At 34.7% G+C, this 17,267-nt stretch overlaps 1 protein-coding gene across 26 annotated transcripts in view; it reads left to right on the forward strand.

Moving 5' to 3' along the window:
* The window catches only part of APC (APC regulator of WNT signaling pathway), a 121,769-nt gene that overhangs the window by 66,461 nt on the left and 38,041 nt on the right, over window positions 1-17,267 (forward strand). For 21 of the 26 annotated variants that reach the window (XM_069492452.1, XM_069492456.1, XM_069492467.1 and 18 more), the window contains 2 exons: window positions 7,641-7,724; window positions 16,604-16,708. In XM_069492452.1, coding sequence (XP_069348553.1) covers window positions 7,641-7,724; window positions 16,604-16,708 — 189 coding nt within the window. The remainder of the gene's footprint in view (window positions 1-7,640; window positions 7,725-16,603; window positions 16,709-17,267) is intronic. The other 5 variants (XM_069492459.1, XM_069492474.1, XM_069492460.1 and 2 more) reach the window with 1 other exon arrangement.

The following is a 17,267-nucleotide window of genomic DNA, read 5'->3' on the forward strand; positions in this document are numbered from 1 at the left end:
TGAGGCGGGTGGATCGCTCAAGGTCAGGAGTTCGAGACCAGCCTGAGCAAGAGCGAGACCCCGTCTCTACTAAAAATAGAAAGAAATTATATGGACAACTAAAAAAACATATATAGAAAAAATTAGCCGGGCATAGTGGCGCATGCCTGTAGTCCCAGCTACTCGGGAGGCTGAGGCAGTAGGATTGCTTAAGCCCAGGAGTCTGGGGTTGCGAGGTTGCTGTGAGCTAAGCTGACGCCACGGCACTCACTCTAGCCTGGGCAACAAAGTGAGACTCTGTCTCAAAAAAAAAAAAAAAAAAAAAAAAAAAAAGAAAATGAGCCATGTGGGCAACCTGAGACTGAGGTGCATAATGATGAGCTGAAAACTGTGGTAGAAGCGAATCCATCTCAACTTAGGTGTGAATTATCAGCAAGATTTGACATTATTATTCCAACAATATTGGACCATTTGAAACAAATCAGCAAGGTAAAGAACCTCGACAGATGGGTTCCACATGAATTAAATGAGCTTCAGAAGAGAAATCGTCTCAAAGCTTGCCTTACTTTGCTGTCGTGACATAAAGGCAAACCATTTCTACATTGTATTGTTATACGTGATGAAAAATGGATTCTTTTTGACAATCGCAAGCATTCAGCACAATGGTTGGATAAAGATGAATTGCCTTTCTAAGTCCGAAACCTAATGTTCATCCAAAAAACCTAGTGGTGTCTGGTGGTCCAGCAGTGGTTTTATCCACTACAGCTTCATGAAACCTGGTCAATCGATTACAGTGGTTATCTACTGCAACCAACTGGATGAAATGATGAGGATGCTTGCCATTTAAATAGCCAAGATTGGTCAGTAGAGACAGGCCAATCCTCTTGCACGAAAATACTCAACCACATGTTGCACAAACAATGCTGATCAAACTACAGAGGCTGGACTTACAAACTCTCTGTCATCCACCATATTCACTAGACCTTGAACCAACTGACTACCAACCACTTCTTCCAGGCTTTGGACCACTTCTTGCAAGGAAAAATATTCAATTCTCAACAAACTGGAAAATGACTTTGGCGATTTCATTGCCACTGGCTCTCCAGGCTTCTTTGCTGCTGGCATTAACAAGCTACTGTTAAGATGGCAAAACTGTGTCCGTAGATTAGGCACATACTTTTATTTAATTGTACTGCTTTTTGTTTGAGATATACTAAATTAGACTTTTGATTCAAAATAGGATATTTCATATTTAATGACCTATAATTGTTATTTGCAAATGATATGGTTGTTTTCCTAGAAGAGCCCTAGACAATGAGCCAAAAAATATTTAAACCAGTAAGAGGATTTAGTAAGGTAGCTGGAGTTAAGATACATGCAAAAACTAGTAGCTTTTCTGTAGTAGCACTACCTACCAGTTAAAAATGGAAGTGGAGGTAAGAGGACCTGTTTACAGTAACAGGAAACTTTAAAATAACTAGAGAAGACCCACATGAAGAAAAATATAAAATTGCTGAACAACACAAAATATTACCTTAAAAATGTAGAAGCCTGGATGAGAGAACTTTAATATCCTAAACTTTGTATCCATCTTAAATTAATATATAAATATAATATAATTCCAAAGGTGATCTTAGTAAATTTTTTAGAACCTGGAAAAATAATTCTAAAGTTTATAAGAAAGAATTTTCTAAAACATTTGTGAAAGAAAGCATAATGAGTGGGCATTTACCTTAACATTTGTTAAAATTTACTGTAAAGATGTTTGAAGAATCACTGTATAATAGTAGCACAGGAATAGGTGTAGGCAAATGGTACAGAATAGAGACTAGAAAAAGGTACAAGAATATTTGGACTCTTTATGTGACAAGTTACATTATAAATTTCAGGGAAAGTGGTAAATTATTCAATAAATTATGTAAGTACAACTGGTGATCTATTTGAAAGATGAGAAATTAAATTAGACCTCTACCTCACATCTTAGGAAAAATTACAGATGGATTAAGTATCTAAATGTGAAAAATAAATCTATAATTAATAGAAGAAAATATCAGACAATAGAGACCTTCTTAAATAAGGATGAAAACTCAAAAGCAATAAAAGGGGTAAAAGTTGGGATTTACTTCAGAAAATTTTAAATCATTCATCCCACAAAAGATAAACTAAGAAAAAATATTTACACATAAAAGGGAAAAGGTTAATATCTCTAAAATGTAAGAATTCCTGCAAATTAATAAGAAAAAGACAACCTGTGCTTTGTTTTATGATGTTTTATTTAGGGATGGGGTCTCACTATGTTGCCCAGGCTGGAGTGCAATGGAGCAACCATAGCACACCACAGCCTAGAATTCTTGGGCTCAAGTGATCCTTCTGCTTCAGCCTCCCAAATAGCTAGGGCTATAGGTACACCTGGCTAACCTTACGTTTTTAAATGGGCAGAGGATGTAATCAGGCAGTTCATTAAAAATATGCAAATGACCAATAAAACACATACAAATGACTGGTAAATAATTTAGGGAAACTCATAAGCCACTCTTTCTTGCCTATGTGAGATTATTAGTGTCTACCTCTATTAACAGTTTGGTTATTTATTTGTTACTCTTTTATTTGTTCAGCATGTATCTGGTCACTTGGTATGGTAGCACCCACCCTTCCATAGGCATATAAGCAAAGGCTGGAAAACTGTATGTCAGGTGGTTAATAGAGATTACTTCTGGGATATGGGGATTGATGGGGTAAAGGTTACTTTCACCTCTATATTGCCATAATTTTTTACAGTTATATGGATGATAGTGTTTAATATAGTTTATCCATTCCCTAGTTGATGGACATTTAAGTTATTTGTAATTTTTCATTAAAAATAACTTCGATAAATATTCATGTCTTATAAACAAATGTACAAGAATTTCTCTAGGTCAAGAATTAGCAATCTCTTTTTTTCCTCTTTCTTTTCTTTCTTTCTTTCTTTTTTTTTTTTTTTTCTAGACAGGATCTTGTTCTTTCACCCCAGCTAGAGTGCAGTGGCATGGTGATAGCTCACTGCAACCTCAAATTCCCAGGCTCCAGCAATCCTCAGCCTCCTGAGTAGCTGGGACTACAGGTGTGCACCACCATGCCGGGCTGAGCAACCTCTTTCTTAAAGGGCCACATAGCAAACTTTTTAGGCTTTGTGGACCATATGGTCTCTGTCATAGCTGTTCAACTCTGCCCGTTAAGAAGAAAGACAACATAGACAATGTATGGACAAATAGACATGGCTATGTTTCAGTGAAATTTAATTTATAAAACAGATGGCTAGTAAGCCCTAGTTTGCCAACCTCTGCTCTAGGATGTATATCTAAAAGTATAATTTCTGGACATAAGGTATGATGAGTGTTTTGAACTAGTGTTTGCCAGATTGCTCTCAAAGTGATCTTTTCAGTTCAATTTCTACTACAGTATGTGAGAATTCCTTTTCATGTATGTCTTTTCCAGCACTTGTGAATCAGACTTTATAATTAACAATTGGGGGCAATGAAGCATTTTGTCATCTTAGTTTACATTTCCCTGAATACTACTGAACTTGACTATCTAATATATTTATTAGACTTTCGGATTTTCTTTCTGTTAACTTGTTCATATCCTTTGCCCATTTTCTTTTGTGTTAAATGTCTTATTCTTACATATTTGAGAGATGTTTTAATATCTTCTTGGTACAATGCTTTGTAAATAATGTACATCACAGCTCCTCCCTACCAAATCTGTCATCTATTTTACTTTCATGATAATAAAAATTAGCTTTTGTGATAAATTAATTATATTGCCAGATTTGTGCTTTCTGTGACCTATTTATACGTTTTTTTCCTATTCTAAAGTCATAAAGGTAACCTGCTGTTATTTCTGTGGTTTTAAAGTTTTATTATATTTTTACAATTAAGTCTTTAATTCATCTTGAATTTGCTATTATGTATGTCATGGAGGGAAAAATCTAACTTTTTGTATGTATATATACACACATACACATGATTTTATATGTGTGTATATATAGTTATGTATATGCATACATATTCTTATATGTATGTTAACTACATTTCCCTTTATAATTTATTGAATACTACACTAGTTCCCCATTGATTAGTAATGTCATCTCTGTTTTATACGCTGAACATTTCTGGACTCTATTCCATTAGTCCATTTTAACTTCTCTGTGCCTGCACTGATACCCCATTTTTTTTATTTGCTGTAGTTTTACAATTCTTGGTACCTGGTAGGGTGAGCCCTCCTTATTTTTGTCTTTAAAAATGCTGTTGTATTCTTCATTACTCCTCCATTTGCAATTTAGTATCAGCTTGTTTAATTCAAAGGAAAACTTTATTGGCATTTACTTAGTATTACATTGAATTTATACATTAAGGAGAAGTCATATCTTTATAATATTGAGCCTTCTTGGGTAAAAGGATGGACTCTGGAGCCAGACTGCCTAGGTTCAAATCCCAGACCTGTCACTTACCAGCACTGTGATCTTGAGCAAACTCTCTGCCTTAGTTTTCTTGTCAGTAAATACACATAATGGTAAACTGTAAATTGTGAGGATTAAATGAGTTGATACATGAAAAAGCATTTAGAATGCGTGGCACATAGTAAAAACTCAGTAAATATTAGGTATTGTTATTAATTTTATATCTATTCATTTAGGTTTTATTTTATGTCTTTCAGTAAAGTTTTGTAATATTCTCTGTAAAGCTCTTATTTGTCTTTTTTTATATTTATTCCTGGATATGTTATAGTTTTTGTTGCTATTGGAAATGGGAATTTCTTTAATTGCATTGCTAAATTACATTTAAGTAGTGAGCACACAGCAGTCTCCCTGAACTTTTATTAAATTGTATATTGTTTAACAATCTATACATTGTCATATTGTTTGCAGATAATGACAATCTGTTTATCCGTTTCAGTCCTTCTAGCTTATTTTCTTTTATTGCATTGTCTAAGAACTCTAATACATCTTTGAATGGAAGCAGTGATAATGGTATTCTTTTTCTTGTCTTGACTTTAAAGGAAATCCTAAAATTTCATAATTATGTTTTTACTCAATGTTTTTGATAGATACCCTTTATCAAGTTAAGGAATTTACCTTCTATTCTGATTTGTTAAGCGTTATCCCAAATCTGTATTACTATTATAATTTTTGAAATCACTTTTTGTAAAATCATACCAACTCTGTACTCCTAAACAGTTTAGTATGTGTCATTAGACATAATTTCATAAATATTCAAGATTTATGAAAAGAGTAAGAAATATTTACCAGTTGAGCATCTCTAATCTGAAAATCTGAAATGCTACACGAGCAGTTCCTTTGAATGTCACGTTAATGCTTAAAAAGTTTCAATTTTTGGAGCATTTAGGATTTTGGATTTTCAGACTAGGGATAGAGATTTAGGAATACTCAATTTATACTGGCTTTTTCCATTTTCATGTGGAGAAACAGAAGCACAAGGAATACCCTCTCAGAAGTCATCCACCTCAGTGGACATCAAGATACAGATGTGACTTCATAGGATTTAGTGAGATGCTGGCGATACAAAAATTTGATGTCATGGAGGGAATATTAGATATAATTTCTTATTTTCAACTTCCAAATATTAAAATTTTTTATTTTAAACTTTATTGATGAAGGGGAGCTGATTATATAGAAACCGATTATGTAGAAAGGCAGGGAACATCAAATTTAGAAAGTCAGTAACTGTATGTAGTTTACTTGTTTCTCGAAAGCCAGGAAATATTTATCATCAGGTTTTAGAAGTGATCGCTCATCATTTAGAAAGCTACCAAAAGTATAAGCATTTCTTCTTTGGCCTGTTTTTATAATGTGATTTGGACATGGTAAGATTTGTTAATTAGAGAATATTATTTACCTTACGTTTGCTACTTTCAGAATCATGGTAGAGAGAATCAGCATAGTTGTAGTGTTAAAAAGAAAACAAAGGTGGGCGTAGTGGCTCATACCTGTAGTCCCAGCTACAGGAGGCTGAGGCAGGAGGATCCTTCAGGGTTGTTGTGAGATGTGTTCATGACACTGTACTCCATCATGGGTGACAGAATAAGAACCCATCTCTTAAAAAAAAAAAAAAGAAAACAAAACAAAAGAAGTAAGGAAGAAAGATAAATTTGGGGGGAGTGAGGTGACGAGCACAACGTCTTTTGAGTGTTTTGTTTGTCATAACATTGGATAATAGAGCAGCTAAACATTTTTACTGTGGTAGTAAGAAAAGCATGAGGACGTTGTATTTAACCAAAACTATTAATAGATGTGATCGAAGGGTAAGTTTTTTATGTAAGTTTTATAATCATATATGTATGTAAAGCTAATTGTAATACTTTTATTATTTATCTATTAGAGGATATATGCTTAGAAATCTTTTATCGATGGAGCATGTAGCCAAAAAAAGTTTGGAAACTATTCCATCTAGCTTCTAATACTTTTCTTCCCCATTGAAACAATTACTTTATAATACAACTTTTTATATCTGTCAACTATAGAATTATTATAGAAAATGGTACAGCATTGTCAATACTTGTTTTTAAAACCTATGTATTTGATCTGTCATAAAGCTAATTTTTAAAAATAATTTTGGCCAGGCATGGTGGCTCATGCCTGTAATCCTAGCACTCTGGGAGACCAAGATGGGAGGATCACTTGAGGTCAGGAGTTGGAGACCAGCCTGAGCAAGAGTGAGACTCCCATCTCTACCAAAAATAGAAAAAAATTAGCCAGGCGTGATGGCACATGCATGTAGTCCCAGCTACATGGGAAGCTAAGGGCAGGAGGATCGCTTGAGCCCAGGAGTTTGAGGTTGCAGTAAGCTATGATGGCACCACTGCCCAGGGCCGGGGGGGAGGGTGACAGAGCGAGACTCTGTCTCAAATAATAATAATTTCAACTTGCAGGGTCTTTATACAAAGTGATTTGGTTTTTCCCACTTCCACTAGTATTCATAAAAATTAAAACAATCTGCCTTTAAAAAAAAAAACACGCTTTTTCCACATTGTTTTAATTTCATGTAGTTCAATCTGTAGTTACTGTTTTATGGCTTCTTAAAATAGTGGGAAAGCAAAAGCTCTGTCATCATTGTGATCCTAGTGTTGGAAATAAAAATAATGTTTAGCTGCAGTAGGTATTTGGAAAGACTAAAAAATTCTACAGTATTGTAACAGGAGTAACTTTGGGGAGGGTTAGCCTTACTGTTTAAACCCTGATGTTTAGTAAAACAAATCAGATGTTCTTTCCCTTTACAGGTAGGTATGCTATGTTTATATAAATCTATTACATTATATTATTGTCTAGATTAATATAAAAGATGAAATTCAGTATACTTTTTACTTATTTGAAATATTTTTGAGTAACTGGAATATCAATTTTCACAACACATACAGTTTGATATATGACTTGTATTTCTACAATTGTACTAAACAGATCTAGAGATCTGTTGCATGAAGTTAAATGTATGAAGAAAATGAAGTGACCCCAATTTGTCATTAATGTGTGAATATATTTACATATCTAACTTCTTAAATAAGAATAACTTGGCATAATCCTGAGCTGTTAGATGGTAGCCATAGTATGATTTACACTAATGTTGTTAATGAAAACATACCTAATTTGGTTTTGTATTTTATTTTAGCGAAGAATAGCCAGAATTCAACAAATAGAGAAGGACATACTTAGAATACGACAGCTTTTACAGTCTCAAGCAACAGAAGCAGAGGTTAGTAAATTGCCTTTTTTATGTGTGGGTATGAAAATAGGTAGTTATTTTAAGAAAAATGTATAATTAATGTGGCATCATTGAAATGTAGATGTTCTAGAAAATTTAGATACTTTGTAACATTTTTCAGGAAAATAAGTTGTCAAAAGCCTTAACTATTTTGATTTCATTAAAACTTTTAGGCAGTTAAAATTTATAGAGTTATAAATATAGCTACCTTATTTCAGCTGTCGGTTTACATATAATCAGATAACTTAATTTGGCTATTATCAACCAGTAAGTAAACTTTTTCCTTATATGCAATCCATAGTAATAATTGATCATGCTACCTGTCCTTACTCCACAAAGCCCATTAAAATGATAGTAAAAGAAAAAAATGAAAAAGGCACAAAGACAGGGAAAGTGACAACAGTAAAATTTAGGGGAGCTGGGAAGCAGGTAAACAAATGGTAACTATTCTAGCTTATCCTAGAGAGTTGACCCCTAAGTCAGCAATGGGAAAAGTCCTGAAGCAACCCAGTGTACACTGTGGAGTCGCAGAAGGTCTCAGAACTGGCTACAATAGGTACCTCTGAATGTGAGATAAAAAAGGACTAAAAGCAGGAGGATGTTTGAAAATCTGTTAAACAGCAGATGGGACCTCCAGAAGAACCTTTCTCTCTGCATAGCTGAGTGACTGCTCCTTTCTAATCCTGTCAAAAGATGGGAGATTTTTTTCCTCTGGAAGCAAAAGGTCTTTGGTTAGGGGTAAGCCTAGTTTAATTGAAGGTGGAGGTGTTATACAAAAAAGTGATTTAAGTGAAAATTTACTTACTGAATACTGAAACCTCCACTGGCATCCAGTCTTACAATCTCCAGGCAAGTTTCTAGAAGGAACTTCCCCTAAGAAATGTGACTAACCCAAGAAAAGTGCCCTAAAGATACTTACGTTGGAGGATTCACCAACAAAACAGCCCAGCTAGATCATCCTATAGGGTAACTGTAGGTGACAAACTTCCTTCCTTGGGCAGATAGCTGCATTTAACTTATAGATAGCCCACTGTTAAATATGAGTAGACACCAACAACCACCAGATATTTTAAGAAAGTTTCTAATAAGAAAGATTATGGAAATAGATAATTTATTTCTTTTTGCAGGAAGAAAACTTCAAAAAATAAAATTAACATTAATATTCCCAATAAAAAAAGATAATGCATCCATAAAGCAAGAGAAGGATGGCATTCAAAAGGAGCAGCACTTTGGGAGATTGAGGTGATAGGATCACCTGAGGTGATCCAGACTAGCCTGGGCAATGTAGCATGACACCATCTCTGCAAAAAAAAATTTTTTTAAATTATCTGGGCATGGTGGCACAGGCCTGTAGTCCCAGCTACTCAGGAGGCTGAGGCAGGAGGATCTCTTGAGCCCAGGAGTTTGAGGCTGCAGTGAGCTATGATTGTGCCACTGCACTCAAGCCTGGGCAACAGAGTGAGACCCTGTCTCAAAAAAAACAAAACAAAACAGTTCTTAGGAGTTAGATGTGATAGCAGTAATGAAAAAAAGAAAGGTTAGAAGATAAATTTCTCAGAAATTAGGACAAATAGACATGAGATGGAAAATAGAAAAGAAAATCAGAATCATTCGATGAAGGTTTAATACCCAAATAAAAGGAGTTCTTGAAAGAGAATGGAGAAGCTAGAGTGAGAAAATCATCATAGAAGTAAATTAAAATTTCCCAGAACCAAGGGGCATGGTTTTCCAAAATAGAATGGTCTCTCCAATATCTAACACCACAGATTAAAATAAACCCATACAAAGACACATCATGATGAATTTTCAGATCACTGGGGTTAAAGAGAAAATTCTAAAACCTTCTACAGCAGGAAGAGAAAACAGATTTCACACAAAGGAACACAAATACAAATGCCTTTAGATTTATAAATAGCAACACTGGAAGCTGAAAAGTAGAGTAGCATTTTCTTAAAAGCTTTGAAAGAAAATTATTTCCAGCTATGTTTTGACACCAATCCTTTGACACCACTGGGTGTCCTACAGTTCAGTTCCAATTCTAGATCCTAACCACCTGGAGTTAGTGTAGACTCACAAGTAAAGGGCAAAGTCATTCATAAAGCTGTCCACTTGAAATGCCAGCCCCAAATTTTGGTTATCCCCAAGCCGCCCATACTTCTGCCTAGTGGATTACAAATATGGGGCTTCCTACAACTCCCCAGGTTCAACAATTCACTAGAATGACTCATGGAACTCACCAAAAGTTTTTTGCTTATGATTATGGTTTTATTATAAGGATACAGATCAGGAATGGCAAAATGAAGAGACACATGAGCAAGGTCTAGGGAAGGGAGTAGGAAGTGCAGGGATTCCGTGCTGTCTTCTTGTGGCATGTCACTCCCCCAGCACACCACTGTATTCACCAACCAGAAGGCTCAGCTGAGCTTCAGCGTCCATAGTTTTTATTGAGATTTTGCTCTGTCAGATTAAATAATTTAATGTAAATTTGAATTAACTCAATTTCCATTCTCCTTCCTTCCTTGGAGGTCAGTCTGGCCCAAAGTTCCACCCCTCTAATCACATGGTGATGAGCACCCATCCTGAAGCTATCTAGCAGTCCACTGTGAGTTGCCTCATTAGCATAACAGACATCTCTATCACACAAGAAATTCCAAGGATTTTTGAAGCTCTGTGCCAGGTACAAAAGGACAAAGACCAAATATATTTTTTATTATACCATACTAGCCTATAAATTTATCTCTCAATTTGAGAGTAGAATAAAGATATTTTAGATAGGCAGAGTCTTAAAAATATTTTTCTCATGTACACTTTTCTGGAAGCTATTAAAGGATATACTCAAATGAAATGAAAATGTAAAGTAAGAAAAATGAAGATTTGGGATCCAAGACAGAGGATACAATAGAGAGAGACAGAGAGAGAGAGAAGAAGAAGGAGAGAATGCCCAGAATGAAGATGAAGGGAGATCCTGAGATAAATGGTAGAGTAAGCAATCAGTCCATGTTGCAGCTGTTGAGAAGATTCCAGGAGAAATAAGTCCAAGAAGATGAAATCATTAGAATACCTGCTGTTTCTGAATTTATTGAAAGGAAATTTACACAGTGGAGGAAAAACTGAGGATAAGTCCTAAGTACACAGAAAATCAAATAAACAAAACAATGAAGATAACCTTTAACCCCATGGACAAGAAGTTGTTCTAAAGAAAAACAATCATAGTATATCACCTGCCAGCCATGATTAGAATTTAATAGTCAAAGTAATGTAAATAGTGAAAAATTTATCTTACAGTAGGAACTGAAATAAAGCATTAAATTCTAATAAAAAATGCAGAACTAGCAATGCAGGAAGGTTATTTAGAAATAGGGAGCTAAGACCAAAAAAAAAAAAAAAAAAAAAAAATCAACTGAAAGAGATTTAAAAAAAGAGTTCTTTTAAAGAACGTTTTCATCTAGGCCTGACTTTTTAAATATCTTAGGAACTTTGGCTTTAGTACATCTGAATTCAAAATGTGTAGAAACATGTATTCACTAAGTAGAGCAGTTTAAATACAATGTGATAGTCATAATCCTAAAAGCAGTTTAACATGACTGTCTTAAACTAACACAAACCAAATATTTGCAACATTAAGGATTAAGTGTCTGTTTTGCAATGGACTCTGAAGGGCCAAAAAGCGCAGTATCTTTTTACTCCTTTTTTGGTTTTGTTGGCATCGTAATATGTAGCATTCCACCTGTTATGACTTCCTTGGTTTTTCAGCGTAGTTTTTCTCTGTCTTTTTTTATTCTTAACCAAACTTGCTATAGTCTATTTTTAAAATTGTTTTCAAATAAGCAGCATTTTGTTTTTAATTGAGTAGCACTACATTTTATATTTTCTCTCTGGATATTTTCTGCCTTGAGTTTTGCTGCTGCTGTTTCTTTTCACCCCATCTTTCTTATATTCTGATCATTACTGTTTTGCTTCATCTGACAGGTTTTGATATTTCTAAATCCATATTCACACTTATTTTTTCTAGTTGATTTAATCTTTTATTTGAATAAAATAGCCCTCTATTTAATGCTCTGTACCTTGAATTTCATTTTGTTTGCTATTAATATTGCTACACTGGCTTTTTTTTTTTCCTTATCATTTGCCCAGTATATCATTTTCTCTGTTTTTATTTCCAAATTTCACCAACTTTCTGGCCTCTGGAAATTCCGAAAAAATTGTGATGTGTTAACAGTAGAACTCATTTTCTAGCACTGTTAAAACTTTCTTTCAGGTTGGAGACTTATATGTATTTTTTGTATCTGTTCAGAACTTTTTATTCATATCATTGGATTTAAGGCAGACTGTCTACCATTGTGATCCAGTCTCTTCCTGCTTCCTTTTGTTATGAAAATGGTTGTATCAGTCATAGCCTAAAATATTTGCACGTAGTATAATAGTTTAGTAAATGTAAATTAAAGGAAGGTGCCATGTCACATTTAAGAAAGAACTAAAACACTTTTTTAAATTTTTCTGTTTGAGTTTTATTCCATTGTTATCATTTTTCTGATATAAATTAGAGGGAGAAGCTAAAAGATAGAAATAACTGGATATTGGACGCTAGCAAATTAGTTTGTAAAGCGATAGAGATAAGGAAAGGACAGGTTTCTGCTGAAAATTTCTCCATCATGAAAAACATTGCTTATAGCATTGTCTTTGTCCTATCTGCGTTAATTCTGGGTTAGGGTCTAGATGCTGGACATGAGTCAAATATTTATTCAAATATTGAACTATGATTCATAACTCAGAAGTTATACAGAGGTATATGAGGCAGCCAGTACTATGACCTTGTGTGTCCTCCCAGACATAGTTTATTTATTGTCAAGCAGATACATTAGGAGGGAGGGGAGCTGTGAGGACAATGCACCATGGCCATAAAATCTCTAAAAAATAGCCAGGGAGAAATGCTTATTAAAGTTGTATGCACAGTACTTTTACAATCCATTGATAATGAGAAATATAGCCCAGTTTCAAAATGGGCAAACAATTGGAATAGACATTTCACCAAGGAAGATATAGGAATGGCTAATAAGCCACAGGAAAATATGCTCAGTCATTAGTAATTAATCAGGGAAATGCAAATCAAAACCACAATGAGAAATTGCTTCATATCCATTACTATGGCTATAATCATAAAGACAGGCCAGGTGCAGTGGCTGATGCCAGTATTCCTAGCACTTTGGGAGGCCGAGGCTGGAGGATCGCTTGAGGTCAGGAGTTCGAGACCAGCCTGAGCAAGAGTGAGACCCCGTCGCTACAAAAAATAGAAAAATTAGCCGGGCATGGTCGTGCATGCCTGTAGTCCCAGCTGCTTGGAAGGCCTCACCTGAGGCAGGAGTGCTTGAGCCCAGGAGTTTGAAGTTGCAGTGAGCTATGATAATGTCTCTGCACTCTAGCCCAGGCAACAGAGTGAGACCCTATCTCAAAAAAAAAAAAAAAAATTGTAAAGACAGTAATAATCATCAGTGAGGATATGGAGAAACAGGAGCCCTCATTGCTGATAGACTATAAAATGGTGCAGCCACTTGAAAAACAGTTGAGCAGTTCCTAAAAATATTAAACATAGTTACCATGTGTCCCAGTAATCCCATTCCTAGGTATCTAGCCAAAAGAAGTGAAAACATGTCTACACAAAGACCTTAACTTGAATTTTCATAGCAGCATTATTCATAATAGCCCAAAAGTAGAAACAGTGCAAATGTGTATCAACCGGTGAATGAACAAACAAAACGTGTTATATCCTTGCAATGGAATTCTATTCAGCAATAAAATGTAACAAGTTACTGATACATGCTATAGCATGGATGGACCTCAAAAACATGCTCAGTAAAATAAACCAGACACATAAGTCCATTTATATGAAATGTCCAGAAAAGGCAAATTTCTGAAGACAAAAAGTAGATCAGTGGTTGCCTAGGGCTATGAGTGGAAATGAGGATTAACTGTAAATGGGCAGGGAGAGTCTTATTAGAGTGATTCAAATGTTCTAAAACTGGATTATGACTATGCTTGATAAATCTACAAAAATGATTTAATTGTGCACTTAAGATGAGTAGATTTTTATGGTATTTAAATACGTCAACAACAACAAAAATTTTTAAAAAGTCCCATTGCCTAGAGTAGAAGACCTTAGGGAAGTTGTCCAACCATGGAAATGAGGAACTTGTTAGGAAACTTGTTAGGATTATTCTTCCGTAGGAATCGGCAACAACCTCTTTTGTTTTCAGTATATCAAATAGTGCAGGCAGGACTGTAGTCTAGAAGGAATGAAAGAATAAAGGGAAGTGATTAGGAAAGAGGAAGGAGGAAAGAAAATAAAGATAGCAAATGTTAAATAGTTTGGGCTCTGGAGTCAGACTGCCTGGGTTGTAATTCCAGCTCTGACTCTGCCTTAATGTATGTGACTGAAAGACAGTTACTTATGTTCTCTGTTCCTTAGTCTCTTTATAAAATGGAGATAATTATAGTACCTAGGGTTCATAGGGTTGGTATGAGAATTAAATAAATCAATAGGTGCCAATGATTAGTGCATAGTAAACATTAGATTTTTAAAAAATTTTATCATATCATCATCACTATCATTACTTTTTTGGTTTTCCCCCCACTTTTTTGGCCTTCATAGCTCATCTTCTTTTATCTGGACATTAATTGTAGCATTCCTTAAGGCTTGTTTATCTTTTCTCTGTATCCTCTTTTCCTAAGACAGTCTCATTTATGCTTAGGGCTTCAGTTACCATCTATATGCTAATGGCTCTCAAATTTATTTTTCTAGCCTTAAGCTCCAGAAATCCACGTGCCCACTCTATCTCCACTTAGATGTGTCAAAGGCACTTTGAATCCAACATATCTAAAACTTAATGATCCTCCTAAGCCTTCCTTACCACCCTTTCATCCTCCTTCAGTATTACCTATGTCTGTGAATGGCACCATCATTATTGAATTGTGTGAGCTAAAGAACATAGGAACATACTTGATACCAGACCTGTTCTTCCACTCCCCATATCCATTCTGTCACCAAACCCTATCAGATTTACCTCTGCGTCTCCTCTTTTATTTCTATTACTGCTTTCCTAGTGCAGAGTACCATGATCTCACGTTTACATTAATACGTTAGGCTCCTAACTGGTCTCCTCTATGATTCCTGCCTACTTAGATCATTTAAAATTTAACTTAGAAAATCAATTTATGTGCAGCTTTTCCTGTTAATATATTAGTATTAATTATGTGAGGGCACTAGTGGCGTGGCATCACTATAACTTAGAAATAGAAAAGGCAAGAATGCCATCTGAGAATCCCACTAAAATTCAACAAAACCAGTAAGATTTTTTTATCATCTTCTTTTTGTTCTACTTTCCTGCTTATTTTTGGTGCTTTAGCCACACCATGATTTTTTGACATACTAGAACAAGCCATGCTCCCTCCCACCGCAGGTCCTTTGCATATGACCTCTTTACCCGGAACATTCATCATCTACCCCTCCCCCTTTTCCTAGTTAACTATTTATTCTTCAAGTCTCCATTCAAATAGCACTTCCTAAGAGATCTCTTCCCCAGACCCCCAGACCATAATCACATCCCTTTGTTATATATACTTATACCACCTTGTACACTTCTTTCATAGCACTTGTCAAAATTTTTACTTAGTTGTTACTTCTCTCATTATTTGATAGTATCCCTGACTAGATGATAAGCTCCAAAAGTGCACAGAACAACATCTAGTTTTGCTAGCACTGCATTCCCCAGCACCTAGTGCAATTAACTAACGTAGTAGATGATCAGTAATTATTTTTTCTTTAAACATATTGACATCTTCACTTATGTTAGTGTTGTATCTTTGTGGTCTTAGTGGTCTTTGATTCATTTTGTTTCTAAGTTAACTTTGTATATTTCTACTCTTATTGATTTTGTTGAATTTTTTGGTGTGATTTTCAGGTGGTACCATTTTTTCTTCCATTTCTGAATTATTGACTGCTACTCACTTTTGCCTACATATAACTAATAACTAGTTTATTAATGGAAATGCATACAAATTAATTTTTAAGTCACATTTTAAAATGGTCTAGGAAAGCTTAATGTTTAAATAAATTCCATTGGGAATTATTTTATACCGTAATTATCAACTATCATGTCAGATTTTTAGAATATCATTTTCCTAGAGCAAGCACATAGGTGTTTCTATAAAAGAAACTGGGAAATTATTTTATTTCTTTGATTTTGCAGTGGTATTTTTACAAAGTGACTGCTTTGCTAGATATAATCTATCTTGAAATAACTGCTTTTACTGGATATAATCTGTCATTTTAATTTCATGTAACAGATGGTGGTTGCATTAGAAAATGCTTTTGGTTTTATTCATATCAGAATGTAAGAGCTTATTTGGTTTTGCCTAACTCTTATTAGTAGAAGATGTGTATATATTTTATGTATAAATATGCCTACACATAAGGTATTTGTAAGCTTAGGTAATAGTTTAACTGTTGTATTTGCAGCTCCATTAAATGTCAGAATCATGTGACCTTGCAGAATAGACAATTATTTGTTCAAGTTGGGTTATATCCCTGATAGTGATGTGAGCACAGCTGGTGGAGGATGGCGTTCCTGTGAGTCTCAGAAAATCCTTTGTCTTGTGCAGCTCTAAATGCTCAAGGGACACACTTCACTTTCCTCTTACCGAGATAGTCTCCCACTAACTGTGCTGGAGGTTATGAAGTGTGACGTGCAGTTCCATGCCTGTGTCAGCCTGTATAATTGATGCATTCAAATCTTTAAAACAAAAAAGAAAAAAGCTGTGGGCTAAGAAAGCTTATATCATTTTTGTATGTAATGATTTTAACTCCGTATTAACAGAGGTCGTCTCAAAGCAAGCATGAAGCCAGCTCACATGAAGCTGAGCGGCAGAATGAAGGTCAAGGAGTGGCAGAAATCAACATGGCAACTTCCGGTAGTGGTCAGGTAAATGAATTATTTTATTGCATTTTTAATTAACTATTTAAATATTCTTAAAGGAGTATGGAATGGGATGGTTCTCTAAATGATGTATAAATCTTATCTCTCTCTTTAGTCCTAAATGCATATCTCCAGAAGCATTCAGTACCAAAATGCTACCATTTTTCTTTATTACATCCAACAATAATGCTGTCAGAAATTTAGGTGTATTATTATAGCTCTAGATTGTTTTTGTTTTAATCTAAAATGACTAGTGTGAGTAGTTTTTTTAAAAAATAAATATAAACTGTATTTTGATTATATGTGATTTGACCTAGTTACTGCTTGGATTGAATAGGTTTGTTTTTTGACTAAAGCATTGAGTACAAAGACATTTTTATGTTTTTTTAAATTATTATAAGGACTTTGTTGTAATTCTTATTTTCTGTTGTATTTCAAGATTACATAAATGTAGAAATCCAAATCTTATGAAAACGATGATGCTAATGCTCACAGAAAGTAAAGAGACATAGCGTAATCATGTTTAACTATTACTACATTGTTTTAGCAAAATTACGGTAGTCAG

Source organism: Eulemur rufifrons, chromosome 17, assembly GCF_041146395.1.
Source record: "Eulemur rufifrons isolate Redbay chromosome 17, OSU_ERuf_1, whole genome shotgun sequence".
Taxonomy (NCBI): domain Eukaryota; kingdom Metazoa; phylum Chordata; class Mammalia; order Primates; family Lemuridae; genus Eulemur; species Eulemur rufifrons.